Genomic DNA, 19,391 nt, shown 5'->3' on the forward strand with positions numbered 1-19,391 from the left:
GGGCTGCTGGCAGGCAGATAGAGCAATGAGCCACTGTGATGGCCTTTTTTTGATGGTGAAGACTCATTGTGAAACCTTGAGATAAGCATTTCTGGTGTCGTTCCTGTGTTTTTCCAATTGAGGTGTTGAACATGGAGTCTGACTGAAAATTTGACATACAGATACACAGATAGATAACGACTTATCAATCACAAGTTTGCGATGCCAATCAGTCCGATTTGCCTCACAGTTATGAATTTACAAGGCTTCACAACAGGACTTCACAAACCAGTGGGTATGTGGCCAATAAGTCTGTTTATAGGCCTTTCAGAAATAATTTTTGACAATTTTGACCCAGATCAGGAATATATATTAAAAAATAAACACAAAACTCTCTTAAAGATGACTTTGAAATAGCGACTAAGATTAAAAACATCAAGCAATTGAGAACTGGGGCAATTTTCTTATACGCTTAAATACAACCAGACTTATTTTAACCGGTGGAGTTATTCCCTGCTGATTGCTTAAAATAAGGTTAATGCACTGCTGCACTGGTTTCACTCCTCAAGGCTTTTATGTAGAGTCTGTAGTATCTACCGCTTTTACAGGATGCATCGTATGTTAAGGTTCAGTGCCTTGCACTTGGCAACATGGGCAGGAAGGGCTAGGAATTGAACTGCCAACCCTGCAGTTAGTAGGCCAAACCGTTCTTCTAAATCTCATCTGAACTCCCACGGCTTCTTCTATCTGGTAGACGTGCTCGTCTTTTTGTTCAGACTACATGAGGCATCCCAGATCCTGACTTACCAAGACACTACTGCAGATACCTCATCTCTACTGGACATTATTTGACAGATACCACTGAGCTGGATACTGGCAGTCATCTAACTGCACATCGAAGATTGACATCCGCTCTCTACCTGGTGATCTTCCTGGGGATTTGGCAGAGTGTATCCCTCCATTGTGGCTTTCGCTGGGTGGCAGCAGCTCCAGTGTCATTCTGGGTTTTGGAGTGTACTCCTTCCTCGGTTTACTGGACACTTCTTTTATCCTGGAAGGAAGCCACACAGTTAAGTTCTATCTAACCACACAGTCTATTTTTATAGCTTTATTTCTATCCTGAGTAGGAGGCTGGATCGATACCTGTCCTCCATCTTCCTGGAGAGCTGTTGGAGGATTTCAGAGGCACGACTGTGGTATTCAAACTGAGCTTGGACCAATGCTGAGAGCTGGCTCACCTGCTCTATCTGCAACACACACATAAACGTGTTTTTTGTTGTTTTTATTCTTCCAAACCCATCCTCCATACCCACGCTGGGCTGGCACTGGTTTGGCACAGCAAGGCACAAGATTGCTTGTCTTTTCCATGTTTGTATATAGCATCAAATTTTTTACTTGGAACATGTCAGTAACAAGAATAGACCTTAATATTTGATTTCATATGTTCCCCCCTTTTTTAAAAAAACAAACAAACATTGAACATGTTTTTGTGGCTGTAATATAAAATCTTCTTTTAATTTGCTGAGGGCACAATATGATTAGATTTTCTTCTTCTGATTGGTCTTCAAAACTCTGTTTTGGTATTAATGATCTGAGATTATTTAACACTTTTCTCTGTAGAGCTAAGGAACATATTTACCTTCAACTCTGATAATAATAAGTTATGGTGGAATTGGAATACGTATATTACATTATCCTTACGTCGCTCTCCAGTAGGTTAAACATGCTCTGCTCTGCGATCTCTTTGCTCTCATCAAACTTCTCCAGTGCCTGTTTGATTTCGTCATCCTGGACTTTCCCCTGACGCTTCTTCTTGTAGTCGAAGTCCAGACGTCGGCCTTCCATCTTCTTCAAATGATGCTGGAATAGATGAGAAAGGAACATGTGATATACACAATTTAAGATTCATGTTGAAGAAGAATTCAACAACATGTCACCATTATAAATTCAATTTCCCACATATCTAATGTTACTTGTTTACCGACCTGTATCTCTTTGAGGTCTTTATCATGAAGATTCTGCAGTGGATCAATAAAGTTCTGTTTGACCTCCATGTCCAGAGCATCTTTCACCTCCCCGAGTTCCTTCATCGCCTCAGCAGCATCCATGAGGGCCAAGCCTGGAAGTAAAGTGAGAAATTAGCAAAAAGCCAATTTTTCTGAGCCGCCAAGGTTGCTACCTGCTTATGACCTGTTTTCCTCTATTATCTAATCTTGAATTGGAAAAAATAATTGAAAATGGTTAACTTTCTGATACATCTTACATCATTTAACAGGTATACATTTACCAAAGCTGGACTCCTCTCCTAACTCCCGTCCAAACTTCAACATGGCGTCTCCTAGGACGGTCTCAGCCTGCGGATAACCAGGTCCTTTTTCCTGCCCACGGATCTTTGACATGGTGTTGATCATACTCAGCTTGGCTCTTGATGCTTTAAAAAGCAGAAATAACATCAGTAACATCAGGAGTCACAATTTGAATTACAATATAATAGTTTTGCAATTTTTTTTAGTATTCTGCAACCTTTGTATATTTAATACCTGGGTTAGGCTGAAGGTACTCTGTAGTTTTGGTCATGATGTCCAACACTGCTCTGCTGGTGACGTCCACCTTCTGTAGGGGAAACACCAGATTATCAGCATGTCAACTGATACTCACTCGTATAAACAGAGTAGAAAGTCCAGGAACAACTTCAGCTACTTCCAAACTGCATAGAGCAGCTCCAGCAACGTTTTCAGTATGCAGTATAACTATTTTTCTTCCTGTGTATTTAGGCTTGTGGCCTTCATTAAGGTAATTATGAAACATATTGTTAACAACATGTTTGGTAGGATATTTCATAAAGCAGAAAAAATAAATCAAAACAACAACATGGGACCAACACTCATACAGAGTGATTATCTCTGGCAATAGAAAACTTGGGTGGTACCTTATATAGCCATAACCTGGAAAGGTGCAACTTCACCCTCAGTGACATAGGCCTATAGATAGGTCTGCCATCCCCTCTACCAAATATTACTAGGGGAAAAATGTGTATTCCCCAACCCTACAAACTAGAAACTTAGAATGTTCACCTTCAAATTGGAAGCTGTACCTTAATGTCGAAACCAATGCATTTTAAAAAGTGCACTTTTACTTTGAAGGTGAACGCTCTGTTTCTGTTAATGACCACGATGAAGGCCAACAGCTCATCAGTTATTAATCAAGTAATAAAGTTACTCTAAATACTACAATGAATGCAGCTTTGCAATATTTTCTAGATATATTTAGATATACATTAAAAAATCTGCTGGTGTAATACAGGTTTACAAGTTAGTCATATGTGGTCAAAGTGAAGCAACACATAGCAGCCAGTTAGGCTGTAGTTAGAGCACCAAACTTTACCTTTACGTATGTCTTGTTTAATTAAAAAAAAACAAAAACAAAACAAACAAAAGTATGCTAGTCTATCTCTGCTGTGCCCACTTACTTTGTGGATTAGATCCAAGAAGTATTCTGGCACCAAACCTTCTCTCAGAAAATTGTCATTGAAGCTTCCAGGTTATTTTAGCGATTATAACAAGTATAACTTTTAAATTAGCTAACCTCTACCAGCAGAGGTAAGAGAGATCCAGTTTCTCTCTGCTTCTACGCTTAACACTAAGCTAAGATTAAATCTGGTATCAGATCACAGACAAACAGGTAATTACCTTCTCCATTTCTTTAAAGTCATCATCTAGCTTGGTTCCTTCCGCCCCTCCAACCTTCTCGCTGACTTTCTGTAATAAGAAATCAGGGGAAGGAGACAGAAAGGGGAAGAAATATGGTTAATACTTTCATATTTGAGTAGCTTTGATTACTCAAACCCACCCTCAGAGGAAGAAACACCAAATTGCGTTTAAAGTGGTAATGAAGAAAGTTAGAAAGTCTGGCTGTGTGATAAGAGCAAAGGCAGAAAAAAAAGTGTTGTACAAAATAATTTATGCAGGAAAAAAGAGACGAGAAGGAAAGTCGGTGCAGTGACAACAGCTTTCACTCAACCTTTGATTCCTCGATTTTTTTGTCTTCTACTTTAGTACCATTAGAATACAGTGTTTCAGAGTGAGTCAATAACAGTTTATTTTCATCTGTGTCCTTGGCCTGTGCAGGCAGAAATTGAGCAGTTTAAATTCTCAGACAGTCTCTTCATTTTAAATAAAACCTCTTTCAGATGGCCAAGCATCTCTCGACTGATGAGCCGGCTTTCTGCTTTCACTGCAATGCTTCAATATTTTTCTCAGAAACACGTTCAAGCCAGTGGCACCACTGAGTTCATAGACAGCAGACAATCTGAATCTGCGTTCACCTGGTATTATGTTCACCCTCATTAGATGTCTCAATGAACCGTAACACTGAACCTCCAGCGCTAAAATTTATTTTATTAAGGCTTATTAACTGATGAATGTATCAAGAAAACATAATAATGTGATTTTTCTTTCCCGCGGTCTTCTTTTTAGACAGACATGGATATTTCCTGTAAGTCAGCTGCAGCGCACCACAAGAAAGCAATTCAGATGTTTTTACAATTGTTTTGAAACCTGCAGCTTTCTCGCTATTATTGCAGCTGAATTCATTTCTTTGTAAGAGCCCTGTCAGAAACCAAAGGAACTCCAGCTGGGAATATTCAGCTGACTATATTACATTATTCAATAAAATAATAAAAGGTTAAAACTTGTAATCACTTGTTCTGAGAATAAATCACTTTTTTGCTTGATTTTTTTTCTTTTGTTACTGCAGTCTTGGTGTGGATATTATCAAAATGTGGACATTTAAAATGTTAAAATACGGGTTAGGACAACAGAAGATTGCTCAATGTATGTTGCTTTGGGTTTTTTTTTTTTTGCTTGTTTTTTATTCTTCTTCTCTCAACAGGTGATCCAGGAGATTTTTTTTCTCCCCCCCCCTTTCTCACTGTCCCTCTCCCCTTCTGTTTTTCTTTTCCTTCCTCTTTCTCTCTCCCTTTCCTATCCCTCACTCATGTCTGTCCCGTCTGTAACATCTGAGAATAAAATATAATAAATAATAAAAACAAAGGTCGATCAAATGGACCAATACGGCAATGCCACGATGATCCATTTGGCAAAGTAAATCCATTGGGTATCCTTGTTGTTCTTCAGACAACAATTCTGATGGCTAAAGAACCAAATGGGACAGGCAAAAAAAAAAAAAAGATTGCTCAATTATGAGTGGTACTCTTCACGAATGTGATGGATGATAATGGATTCATTTACAATCCCACCATCACAGTTCTGGGAGTTTGAACACCAAAAAGCCTCCTGGCTTCTCTATGAAGTCACTTCAGTATGTGATCTTCAAAATGAGAACCAGAGCTCAGTTAAACAGTGTAAAATAATAACAAAGAACCCAAATCACCACAAACTCACCAAAGAGACCCCAAATTACCAAATAGCTCCAATCTAACATAACAATAAACACCCACAGAATGACCTTAAAGATACACAGACCCACAAAGACCCAAAATTAACTACAAAGAGACCCAAAAAATGAGCGAGAAAAACACCCTTAGTAATCTAAATGACACCAAAATGATGAGGAAACAATCATAAAGAGACAAAAAAGAACAACAGGGCCACAAAAAGACAAAAGCTTACAAAGCCACAAAGTGACCACAAAGACACAAAATTACAGAAATAAACCAAACGAGAAGGAAAACAGCCACAAAGAGACACAAACTTAAAAAAAATAGGGGGTGGGGGGGGGAAAAAACAACCTCATAGAAACACAAAGTTACCAGAACGGCCCTAAAGACAAGCAAAATAATCAGAGACAAGAGATACAAACAACCAGAAACCAACCATTCAAAGACAACACAAACCACTCAAAACAATCAAAAAGGATCAAAAGCCACCAGTAAATGGCCACAAAGACGACTGAAATTACCAAAATAATCCCCACCACAAGCAGAACAACCCTGAAGAGACACAGAAGAAAAAAAGAAATGAGTAACAAGGAAAGGGAAATATCCATATATCAGACACCCCTGTGAAGTAAGGAAATTAAACACTTAAGAGACAAAACAAACACAAAGACACACTTAATTACTGAAATGATCCTAAAGACAAGCATAATTAACCACAAAGAGTCCACAGACCACCAACAAACGACACAAAGTAACCTCAAGTAATTCATCTCTTTTAAAACAAGCAGTAACAGTTTTTCTTCACTTAACCAAAATGTGATTATTTCCTCTAAAAATCTCCTCTTGTAGAGTTCAGACTGAACAAAAAAAGCAGGACTTAATGTTACACAACTACAGCCCTGTCTGTAATAACAAAGACATAGTGGAGCGAATGAAGTCTGCACAGCAAAGACAGCAGACTCATCACAAATGCTGTGACCTCCATCTGACTGACGCACTGACGCTCAGTGAGTTATAGATATTGCCTTGCTTATATATAGATCTTTGTTCTGCTCTGCTTGTCACTGTAGGAGAGGGACTTGCTGCAGAGTGACACTGCTTGCTTGCTAATCGCCTCAGGTTGCAGGGAAGGAGGAGAGAGGGATTTTCCACAATCGTGACTCATATCAGACACCCACAGCTTAGTGAACCCATGTGCACCTTTCCACTTATCTATGCAGTAGATACCAGTAAACAAATGCATAAAAACAACATATGGCAACAACAGCAGACAGCTGCACTTATGTATGCTCATGCGTGACGGGTGAAAATGAATATCTGAACTGCTGTTGCCACTATTGCAGTACTATAAGAAACCGTGAAATGATCATCCGAAACAGTTGCCAAACATTTCTCTTAAGTTTCATACACGATTCAACCAAAATGTGCTGCATGATTAAAGTATGATGTTAGAATGACAAAAAATAAAGTTCCATCAAATAAAGTAAAAACTAATTAAATATACATATTGTAAACATTAACAGTCTGCAATTTGGATTTTTGGTTTTTTTTTTACAAAACAGAATAATGTAATTTCATTGTTTATGTAATACAAATAAGACTAATTAAGAAAACTAAGCAACATACCCCATTGCTCTAGCTACCAAATTCAGCTAACATGAATCCTGTGTGAATGTTGTTTAGCATTATGGCACGAGCAACCCCGACTACCACCTCTTCTACCTAAAAAGGCAAAAGACATCCAGAAACAAAACATTCGAGCAAGGCCAGAGAAGAAAAAAAACAAAAACCCAACAACAAATACAAACAGGCAGTATAGTGGTTCACTCAGTGAGGAAACTCCTACACCCATCAACCACCCAAATTAGAGCCCAAACACCAACACATAGATGTGACAGTACCCAGATATCCCTACCCACTGCAACCCACAGTGAAGATCGGGAGGCAAGAATGAATAAACATTTGGTTCTTCTGACTCCTTTTCCAACAGGAAATCATCAACATTTGTTTTTTTGTTCGTGTAAATATGCTTTCAGTGATTTATGTTTATTTATTTTTTGTTTTTGGTTTGGTTTTATGGTTACTAAGACCTGTTGCTTATATGTTCGAAATAAACATTTGATTGACTGATTGAATTTCATAACCTCTAAAAATGATCACTTGGATAGGAGCCAATGAACTGGATATGCAGTAGTCAAAAGTAACTCCACTTTAGCAGCAACAGTAACATATGTAGTCATGCCAAAGGTAAAAATTAAAGTGGACTTTTCTGGTAAGACTTGTTTCTCCATTTCTGCACACATGGAGGCAAATTATGAAAACATGCAATTCGTGGAATGAGCAGCTAAATATGTGTCTGGTACAGCAGATGTCACACATCTTCATCAAAGCAACAAGCCATGCAAGCACAAAGATAAATATGTGCGTGTTTATGTAACGGCTTGTGCACCTGAGCACCTGTGTGTGCTTGTTATGACACAAGGCTGAGTGGGTCTCTCAGACAGGCAGAGAGAGCGAGGCGACATAATGAAAAAATAGAAATGATGAAAATGTAAAAATAATGAAAAACAATAGCGGGGAAAGAAAGTGAGCAGTACAGACAGATGAGGAGGAAGATGCAGTTACCATGGAGACAGGGAGCTGACTGCATCCTTTCATATTTCTGAGAACCAAACACACACATTGGCAGCCCTCCTGTTGTCTGCGAGGCGGCTGCGGAGCGGCGCGCTGACACGTAACTGCTTCTCTCTCAGCAGTGTTGCTTTCTTGTAATATTTCCCTCTTACTGTCCTTCCATGCTGTATGTGACGACCCACGTTTACACCTCGCTGATGTTTATTTTTCCATCTTTTAGAGTGGAAACACTGCAAGCTGTACATCATCTAGAAAGGTGCAAAGTCAGGTTTTCTTCACAGAGTTTCACACCATGTTAGCAAAAGATGTAAGTTTGGTTTGAGGGAAAATTCACATTTCTGGAGCTCTCGAGGTCTCACTGTACCTCCATAATGTTTTTAACCTTTTTCCTATTTCAATACAGGGCTTTAGGCATCTGCTGATACTGGTTACTGATCTGACACCAATGTTAATTTAATAAGCTGTATCCCTCAGCCTGAGGAAGAGGCTAATAAGGTAACATGAGGCTAAACTTCAGCGCTTTAAACCTACAGCTCGATGACTGGCTGTCCCATTGGTTGGCTTTGCAAAATGTGAAAACTCAAAGTCTTCAACACTCTGAGAAACTTCCATCAATTCACCACAGCTTATCCACTCCAGTGTCGCAGGAGCTCTAGGTCAATCTCAGTTGCTACTAGGTGGACAGGTCACCATTCTACCTAACCTTTAGCCAATAAAGAATCACTAGATAACCCAACATGCAGGTGTATGGACTGTGCGAGGAAACTGGAGGAGGGAACCCACACAGGCACAGGGGAAACATGCAAACACCCCAGCTAGCTTACAGCCTCGAACCATCTTGCTGTGAGGCAACAGTGTTGCCAGCTCAGGGCCTAACTTCAGTGAACATCCTTCAAAAGTCCAAGATCACATGATTCTAGGGATTAGGGTACTTAGATCTCCAACCTGTTGACACTGTTAGCTTTCGCCATCCATGCACGCAATGCTAGCTTTCCTGTTACCCAGCAGTCCCCAACCTTTTTTTGTGCCACGGACCGGTTTATGTCCGACAATATTTTCAGGGACCGGCCTTTAAGGTGTCGTGGATAAATACAACAAAATAAAACCAGTACCAGTACCAAAAAAAAAAATAAAAGAAGATTTATTCATAACACACAGGAAAAGACCCAGGGAAACCAAGTTAACGATAAAAACAATAAAAAAAAAAAATAATGCAAAAATTGATAAAATCCCTGAAAACCAAAAGATTTCACACCCAAGCCTCAACTCTCGCAGCCCGGTACCAAACGACTCCGGTCCATGGCACAGGGGTTGGGGACCGCTGCTGTTACCGACCCCTTTGGTATACTGAACACAGATCTGACCGACCCTTTGTTAGACTTGTATGAAGCGAAAACCAAATCACTACATTTTTGTTTAACCCAGAAAGGCCAAGCATATAAAAGGAAAAAAACATAAACAAATATGGCTTTTGTCACAATCTATTATAAAAGAATTATACCTTTGTGTGTGGGTGCCTCTGCAATTCACAAGGCATCTCACTATAATTTCCACAGCAGTAAACACACCAATTAAACTTCATCACCAGACGATTAGGCTGTTTTTAAACACAGAAAACAACCTACACCTACAAGTGCTACTGGCACTAGCAAAATAATTTTTTGGGGGAGTGTTTCTTTGATTTGACAGCACACATTTAAAGCACCTTCCTACACTCCTTCATTACAGCATGGTGATAACAGTGTGCAGCTGCAGTTGTTGAGGAGCGGCGACTTTCACAAACACACAGTGTTTTACTGTAAAATACCTCAACCAACTGTGGAAAACAGCACCGTGTACATCTCAATAACAGCATGATTTTGTTTAGATACAGTTTATTTTTGTACTTGATAATGCAAAGAGTGAATCACAGCACAGATAGAAGAGAGATTTGCTTAACACCACAATTACATATAACTGATGAGCTGATTTACTCTACCGGGAACACCGGAGCAACAGGCGCTAATCAAATTATCACTCCTTCACCGATTCCAGGCTGTCACATCTAATTTTACAAACATGACATTAGTCTGTTTTTGAGTCAAAGCTGCCTTCACGGAGATACCAGATACTAAACAAAACCCTGATAAAGTGATGACAACACATTTGACCTCGAGCACAGTGTAAACATGACAGATTACAGCAGAAATACAATCTGATTAACACGAACAATATTTCTGTGCCATTCAGTCTTTGTCAGGTCACAAAAAGCATACGCACTACCGACGATCATGAACACATGAGCAGCTCTATGCTTTAGGCGTCAGATTTTGAAAAACAAAAACATATGCCTTCAAGAGGACCGATACTGCTTTTTCTTATTTCCTGTTGCATAAACATGAGTGTTTATGGTAAACTGACTGCACTGTTACTCATGTATTGCTTTCTGTGCACTTATAATGCTTTTAATTACAGGCTACACCCTCTTTATTTTAACATTTACGCACTTTCTGTATTTCACACAAACAGACTTGCACTCTGATGAATGCATACAGGGGAATTCTGGGGGCTTTACCTAAAGAGACTGGGGATTGAACCACTGATCGTCTAATTGGTAGACAAGTCTACTGAGCTAGGTTTCGTTTAACGAGGTTTAATAATGCCGCTCCCTTATTTAGAAGGGGTCACCACTAGGGTAGCTTGCTTCCTCCAATGAACTTTACAAGGAGCAGGCATCATAGGAAAGTTGTCTTAAAGAAGCAGGAGCTAAACTGCTGAACTGAAACTGCTTCTCAGTTTTCAGCCCAGGAGGTTACTGCTTAGCCTCCAAGGCTTCAGAGCTGAGAAATGAAGCCATTGCAGAAAGTGTCATAAACTGCCGCTGACACTGACACTTGAGGCCTGGAGTTGGACACTGCTGCCATAGAGGTTCAAGGCCAACTTCAAATAAAAAATAAACATGTTAATGGTGCAAGGTTGGGGAGGTTTTCAGTCATCCAGGTCTTGGTAATCTAAGGAGCTTGGAAAGAAAAGCAACTGGACTGCACCTCTCATCCAAGAATCTTCTTCAGTTCTAAGAACAATTTAGTCCTTATGGATACACTTTCCCCACTAGGTGATTTTTCTTTTTTAAAGGACCTCTTGTTTATGTTGTTGGTGCCTTTATGACTATTTTCCATGATATTATTTGTACTTGTACTAAAATACCATCCAACAAATCCTCCAGCTGTAGTTTTGGTGAGTGATATTCTAATTACTGTACGGATACAGCTTGCTAACCATGTTTGCTAGCAGTAGCTGACAACTTAGGACTCTACCTTCTCATGTGAATATGTTCACTTTTGACTTCAAGAAAGTCAAAGTGGCAGCAACCATTTGCTAATGTCAAGGTTTCAAAATTCAGACTCCAAAAAAGTTAGAAAAGGTGCCATCCTGGTAGTTGTGTCTATCCCTTTTTTTGCCCTTGGAGGATCTGTGTCTATACCTTGTAAAGCACTTTGTGATCCCTTATCTAGAAATGTGCTATATAAATAAAATTTTACTTTACTTACTTACTTATTAGTGGATTTGGATTTTTTTTCTTGGCCAATTCCCGGAAAAGTTTCTTTTTTTGGCTTTAAACACATAAAAACTCAAAAATGGACCCAGTGGGTGCTTCTAGAGAAAGTCATTTCACACCCACAACCTCCCACACACAAACAGAAACACAGACAGTAGAAGCTAACCACCTTTTAGACCACTGAGGCATTAACAAACCCCATCTGTTCTACATCTCTCCACCTCCACAGTTGCTCGTTATCATTTTCTCTCCTTTCCATCCTCTCTCTGTCCTTGATTTCCCCCTCACCCCTCTCTTTTTTTTGCTGACTCACTCCAACTGATGCCACAAAAAAATAAACCTAATTACAAGACTGCCATAACAGGAACGACAGCAAAGAGGTCAAAGGTCAAAGGTTGTGGCACCTTGCCAGCAGAGAGAGAAGATAGCTTTTCCTCCAGCTGACATAAATCTTGTTTGGAAGGGAATTGGGCAATCAGGGAGAGTAAAGGTTGGCAGCCGGAGTCAGCTCATCTATCAGTCTGAACGGCTGCCAAAACACTCAAACGCCATCTTGAACTGTAGATGGATAAAAGGCTGGATTGATGGCAGGCTGTTATGCCAAAATGTAATAAGGTTGATTTATAGAAAAACAAACATTTATATCTCCATCAATATTTTGAAATTTCTGGTGATTCTGGCCTTTGAAAAATTTTATTTGGTAATAAAAGATAATTAAGCATTTTTAATGACCCTCAACCCAGCACGCTGTATCACTAGTTTTCATTTTACTGCATTTAGGAAAGAACAGCTGAACTTGTAGTTAGGGGTGGACGATAGAAACAATATACGATAGAAACGATATAAATTTGGCCAACGATAGAGATTTTGACTATACCGCTCTATCACGATAGCGCATGTTGATGATGTCATCAAGCTGCGCCTGTTTTGGTCGAAAGCATCGCAGCGGCTACAACCATTATCATCTGCAAATTATGGCGGGCAACAGTCATAGCAAAGAGATGAAGCACTTTTGAAATATGGGGAAAGCCAAAATCTGCGCTTCCTCCACTTCCGTAACATTGATTCATTAATGTTGAATTCTCTCGCAGCTGTTCTATTCCCATGTTGTTGCAGTATATTAATGACTAACCTCGTATTGTGGATGAATAATCTCAGTTGTTCTCCTGACTGAAGTTTGGCCCATGTATAGCATCCTGCTATGCGATTGCATTTGTCCTTAACCACCAGAATCCCTCATGTTAACTTTTATCGAGTGGGGAAAAGTTGGCGTTCATCCTCCAGCTTCACTGTGCTAATGTTATGCTGTGTCGCTAGCAATCACGTAGCACATCATTATATACCAGGTAGTCCAACTTCAGTAACCCTGCAAACGCCACTGCTGTTTAGTTTTCTGTCTTCATTTATGTTGGAAGTGGTAGCAGAGCTGTACGTTTTAATTAGTTTCAAAAATCTCTCAGTCAGAACATGGTATGTCATGTTTAGGTGGAAACTAGCGAGCTAACTTCCTGTTAACTTCTAACTCCATTAAATTTAATAACTTCTGTTTTCATGGATGCATGGATGTAAAACTTAATTGTTACACCTGCTAAAGCAGCAACGCTGATGATTTTATTTAAGATGAAAGAATTTAGACCGTTTTTAACTCTCAGTGTTCATTTGACTTTGGGACCTAGAGTGGACGGAGTTTTGGACCCAGATTACTCTGCAAAGCTCCTCACTACGGCAGCCGTAATGCTCTGACAATCCATCACGCAGTGCGGCTTACCAAAGTTGTACTAAAACATATTTTTTAACAGATTTCTGCACGCCAAAAATCGGTTCGAGGTCAGTAAGCACAACCAGAATTCATACATAAGGAAAATTAAAGGATTTTAAGTCCTTATAGTGTGGAAAATACGTTATACAGAAGAAAAGAATATATTGTGATATATATCGTTACCGCACGTGCTTCAAATTATATCGCGATATGAATTTTAGGCCATATCACCCAGCCCTACTTGTAGTCCATAATTATTATGGAAAAATAATTTACCATAATTATTAGTGTGATACATTCAAGTACACAAGGACAAAGCACCACTTTAAACCATTAAAGCTGCTTCATTTACTGCCACTGTGAAGGAGCTCTGCACTCACAAGTTAATGTTTTTTTCATCAGGGGGGTCAGGAGTTTTTCACTGTAGGGCGTTTCATTTAAATGAAGTAATAATGCTTCAGAGTAAGCACGCCATTCTCAGCCATCTGCATACGAGGTTCATCTTTGTTTGATTCATCAGCTGCAAGTTGGCCCTTTCATTCAGTACGTTTACAATTTAAGTGTGAATCTGGCAGGAAGCTGATGCTGCGACACAAATGTACAGATTCAAATGAGTGTGGAGCCACTGCAGTTTCAGGAGGTTTATGAAAGGACATCTGATGAGAAAGACCCCTTCAGCACGCAGAAATATCAATTCAAACCTATCCAGTTTCAGATGAATCATTGGTTTCTAGGACAGACGTGAATCTGAAACAAAGCCAAAAATAGCTAATAAATCTACATTAACCATTACCATATTTTTCGGGCTATAAGGCGCACTTAAACTCCTTTAATTTTCTCAAAAATCGACAGTGTGCCTTATAATCCGGTGCACCTTATGTATGAATTCTGGTTGTGCTTACTGACCTCGAACCGATTTTATGTGGTACACGGCACTCATGCCGCACCACTTGATGGATTGTCAGAGCATTACGGCTACTGTAGTCAGGAGCCTTGCGGAGTAATCTGGGTCCAAACTCCGCTTCAGGTCCCAAAGTCAAATGAACACTGCGGAAGTTGAGGAAGCAAGAAGAATTCTTTTCATTATATTCCTCTGATCAGCACTTTGACACTTGATGTCTTTTAGATGTGCTATATAAATAAAGATGACTTGACTTGACTCAAAGATGACTTAACTTGAATTAGTTGAGTAAAGTTTGGCTTATCTGACTGTTTTGTTACGCTTAATGCGCCTTATGCGCCTCCGAAAAATACAGTACTCAGTCTGGTTATTAAAATGCTTTCTGGTTTTATTTGTTCAGTTACAAACCATGCCAAAAGCCAAGAAACTAAACTATGAAGTAGTCTGTTTACATGAAAAGATTTTAGTTTTGTGAGATGTAAACAGTTTAATCTCAATGTTAAGATTTACCCTTTTAATTGATTATAACAAATACTAATATAGTATTAAAATAAAACATTACAGAAATTTGACTTGTTTTGTAACTGTAAAAAGGACTCAAGGACAGCTTTTGCAACACTAATCAAGGCTAACAGCTGACCTGATTAATTACCTACCCCCTTGGATTTTTTTTTTTTTTGGGGGGGGGGGGGCGAATAATGCGCACTGAATATTGATTCTTTAATTTATTATTCATACCTTTTTTGCACTTTTTATCCACGTTAAAGTTTAGTTTTCTGCTAGTGTACGTCCATGCTCACAGGTGTACACGTCCATGCTCACAGGTGTACACGTCCATGCTCACAGGTGTACACGTCCATGCTCACAGGTGTACACACGGGTGATCACACCCACAAACTACACCCTTTTTGGCTCCTACCTCAAAGCACACTGTGTTCTGTTGATCTTATGTGCTGCACAATAATGTTTAATATTTAGTATTTACTGTCATATTCCCATATATCATTGTGATGTGTTTATTCTATTACTCTTGTTCTCTTCTGCTTGTTTTCTTTTTTCTTTCTCAGCAGGTGATCCAGGTGATTGATATATGCATTTTTTTTTCTCTGCCCGTTCTGTTGGTTTTTGTTTTTGCCCTTCTCCCCCGTCCCTCTTCTCAGCTGTTTCTCTTTCCCTCTTTCTTTCTCCCCTTCTTTCCCCCAGTCAAGTCTGTCCCGTATTCAGTAAGTGAAAATAAAATAAACAATAAAAGGTGAATCAAATGGACCATTACGGCAAGGCTGGGATGGTCAGTTTGGTAAAGTCCAAAAAAAAAAAAAAAAAATGTTTATTGTGTTGCGTTTAGTGTCAACGTGGGACAGTTTTCCAATTTGGTTGTACTATTGTGCTAAGTATGACTGTGCAATGACAATAAAGAGTTATGTTAACTTATTTGTAGGTCTGACATTGGAAAGTTTGTATATTTTGGGGAATTTTTAAGGAAACTTAAAAAACTTTGGAAATCCCTCATATTCAATATTCACGATGGTGAAACAGCTCAGGTGTCACTTTAATTACCTCCTGGTGTCATGTTGAATCCAGTTTGGACAAACATGATCATTAGTCAGCTACAGTTTCACTTAAAACAACGTCCAGTGCTGCTTTTATATGATTCATTAGGTGTTACGGTATAATCTCCTGTTCTGTGCACTGCTGCCAGGCAAAAGTGATTTTATTACACAAAGTGCCGAGAGTCTTTTGTGTCGGAGCCAGGTTCCTACACACGGTCCATTTATTTTACCAGCAGCAGCCATGGTTATATCATCTGATGTAGAAAGCTGGTGAATGTTCAGGAAAATTACACAAGCTTTCGCCATCAGCTTCACAATGAGAAATCTAAACACCAACCGCTCCTTGCAGCTTTATTTAGCTGAGGAATTATGAGTCGTCTCCTCGCAATTTACTCCTCAGAGAGAAAATGTGAGGCGCAGCAGGCTTTCAATTACCACACTGAGGGAGAGGGAGGTGTAGTTACTAGACCTGCAGTAAATCAGGATGAAAGACTGAGAGAGGGGAGTGATAGCTTTTTGATATTTTATGACACGCAGGGCTGAAAATCAGTGTGAGGGGATAAAAGTACATCTACAGAGACAGAGGGGCAATGAGCAGGGAAGAGGTCAGAGAAGTAAGAAGGCTAGACAAATAAAGAGAAATTACACAATCACAAACCAAGAAAAGATGTGATTTACCCTTCTGTGTAAGAAATCTATATAACAGTTTCATCAGCATGGGATTTCTCAGTTATCCAATGAAAAATATTAATTCTAGGACAGTAAAAGCCATTGTCAGTTATGGGTTATGTGCTGTATTTAAACAAGGTCCAGTCTGTAAGTTTCTGCTGAGCAGGTGGAAATCGCAGGCAGTTCCTTTTGTGCAGTTTGGAGAGCTGCAGATGTAACACGTTCCAATGTAAACATTATGTTTCTTTAGCTTAATTACATATATTGCCAGCCTAAACTAAAACTTTGATGCTAAAGTAAACCCACCAGAGCCAGTTGTCTCTTTAAACCAAACGTTAAGCCTTTGAAAAATTACATTTTTGGCTTCTTGGGAGCAGAACAACATTGTCCTTCTTGATGAATATGTTACATTTGGGACAAACCAAGAAGAAATAGTCCAGCAAACCACCAATCACTGCACACAAATTTAAGACGTCCCTGAGCATCAGGAATACAATAAAACGACATTCCACTGCCAGCCATTCATTAATAAACGGAGTATTTTGGCTTTATGCTTTGAACGAGGATTTGAAAACTGACAAGTGAGTCTGAGTGGAAGTAAATGACCATAATTTATCATCTTAATCAATAAATAATAACATTTACAGTAAATTTCAACAAATATTTTGGCTGTAAAACTAAAGAAAAGTGCTGAAAGAAGCTAAAACACAGTGTCATAATTATCTATGGGTTTGCTCTTCAAAAACTTTTATTTTTGGCCTCTGAGCTCCTGTTCATTAAAAATATTGACTTTAGCACTTTTTTTGGGATCAATTTAGCTTCTTACACGTGTCCAGGAGGAGACAAAAATCCCACTATAGTTGTGCCATGAAAGGCAACCCCTGGTGGCTACCCCTAGTGAATGAGCCAAAAGTAGCTTTATGTGTGAAAAACAGTATTCATGGGGTGAAATTAATATTTATATTTTGCAGGAAAGATCATATTTTTCATCCAGGTGTTTTAAACTGATTTTAAGTTCTTTAACCTGATAATATTAACTAAGACACTGCAGTTCTCAGGATATGAAGTTTATTAATTTATTTGGTACAAATGCATAATTTCCTCTCAGAGGAATAACACTTTTTAAGAATCATATTTCCTTTATAGCTGTATTTTATCTCCTCTGATAGGCCTTCGACTTCAAGAAAATGAGCATTATGGCTGATTTTTATTTTTTATTATTCTGTACTACTGACCCCACCCTCTCTACAGACCCCAAACAGGAAGGCAGAATGAGACACACATAGAATGCATGAAAAGGATGTTGAAAAAAAAACACCAGAAGCATGAATGACTCCGCTTTGAAAACCACAAAGCTTTGAAGAAGTGTGTGTTTTGGATGAATACCCCCCAAAAAAATTCAACCCAAGGGCAGGAAAACCCTCGGAAAGACAGAGATCACACACCCTGCAAGGTCTTTGGGGGACTGTTTATTCCCGTTATCTGAATCTAAACTCTTCCTCAGAACCTCTCTAAATGATTCTAAAGAGATTGTAATCTAGACAGGACAGGAAAAGATCGGATCAGGGGCCTCATGGTGAATTAGAAGAGATAGAAAGGATAGGGAGATGAAAAAGTTGAAGACTGGAGGACATGAAGTGGCAAAGAAAAACAAAGCAGGAGCAGAGGATCATTGCCTCACGTGTTGCATTATAATTCTTGCAGGTTGCACTGCTTTGCAGACACATATTTAATTCTCAAGAGGCGACATTCAGATTCCAGCAGAAAGCCCTTGACCAGCTGCACTGCAGCAGCTCACAGACAACACAAGCACCTCACCAACCAACACTCATGCATTATTAACAGCAGCGGTAGAGGGAAAAGGAGAAGAGCAAGGAAATGCAGCAGGGCCACAAATCACCTCATAAACTCAATCCTTTCATTAATAAAGATTTGATGATGTCAAACAACCTCATTTATTAACACAGAAGAAAACATGCTGTTTGCCCTGTTAAGTTACTGCAAGCTCTTCATATAAATGCAACACTTCATTTAAGAGTTTGGAAGCCCTCTTTTTTATCAGTAGGGCCGCTATTGTGAGATATTTGCAGCCATAAAGCGAGCAGCAGCAGTCAGGGCTGAAAGGTGAAGCCAACGCTCAAGTATTAAAAGCTGAGTTCCACTAGTGGCCACTTGAGGCTTGCTCTAAGAAGTGAGTCACTCTCCATAGAGTCTCATGTTAAAATGTCCAACTCTACAGCAGAAACAAACATGAGTACAGCCTGCTACAAACACCAGCTTGGTCTATATAGATAATTTGACCCTTCATTAGAACTGCACAGGGTATTATTGTTTTTATAACTCATCCATTTAGATTTACTTTAAAGCTTAAAGTTGGAGTTTACATAGATAGCTGCCAATAGAGTTGGCACATATCCACCAGATGAGACCACAGAAAAAAAAAAAAAATTCACAACATTTTCAGGCTTGGATGTGCCCCATCTCAGCTTGTCCACCTGACAGTAGAGCTCATTAACCCTTTAAAGCCGGTCAGAGCAGGCAACTATTTTTAAATCCCTGTAGAACTGGAACCACGTAAGCTAGCGCAATAATTTTTTTTGCATATGAAACCGGACGAGTTGTACTTACATCTTATGCCATCAGCTTGTGCTAGGTCACGGTTTCCTTCCACATAAAGCTCTGCAAGAATTGCATAAAAAGTGCTTGCAGCAACAAAAACACAATATTCCAGAAACATGCTTTGCCAATCCGATCAGCTGTTTGTAACACTTCCTACATTGAAATAGACGTCAGTGCGAACTATTGCATGTCCGGCATTACCTCCCCGAAACCGGAAGTGATATCATTTTCGCGGAAAATGTAGTTTTTTACTTGTAGGCCTTATAAGCCTTTACTGGTGTTTTTATAGTCAGTGTTTGCCGTTGTCTTTACACTGTCTAGACTCTACTGACTCCTTTAAAAAG

At 39.2% G+C, this 19,391-nt stretch overlaps 1 protein-coding gene across 1 annotated transcript in view; it reads right to left on the minus strand.

Annotated features, from left to right (window-relative positions):
• Positions 1-19,391, minus strand: part of LOC102308269 (endophilin-A1) — a 46,364-nt gene that overhangs the window by 1,451 nt on the left and 25,522 nt on the right. The window contains exons 2-8 of the mRNA XM_005949401.3: positions 3,669-3,737; positions 2,520-2,592; positions 2,267-2,410; positions 1,965-2,098; positions 1,681-1,839; positions 1,123-1,226; positions 900-1,030 (exon numbers count right to left, since the gene is read on the minus strand). Of these exons, the coding sequence (XP_005949463.1) occupies positions 900-1,030; positions 1,123-1,226; positions 1,681-1,839; positions 1,965-2,098; positions 2,267-2,410; positions 2,520-2,592; positions 3,669-3,737 (814 nt within the window). The remainder of the gene's footprint in view (positions 1-899; positions 1,031-1,122; positions 1,227-1,680; positions 1,840-1,964; positions 2,099-2,266; positions 2,411-2,519; positions 2,593-3,668; positions 3,738-19,391) is intronic.

The sequence above is a fragment of the Haplochromis burtoni genome, unplaced genomic scaffold (genome assembly GCF_018398535.1).
Source record: "Haplochromis burtoni strain Fernald_Lab_line unplaced genomic scaffold, NCSU_Asbu1 Contig_454, whole genome shotgun sequence".
In the NCBI taxonomy this organism is placed as follows: domain Eukaryota; kingdom Metazoa; phylum Chordata; class Actinopteri; order Cichliformes; family Cichlidae; genus Haplochromis; species Haplochromis burtoni.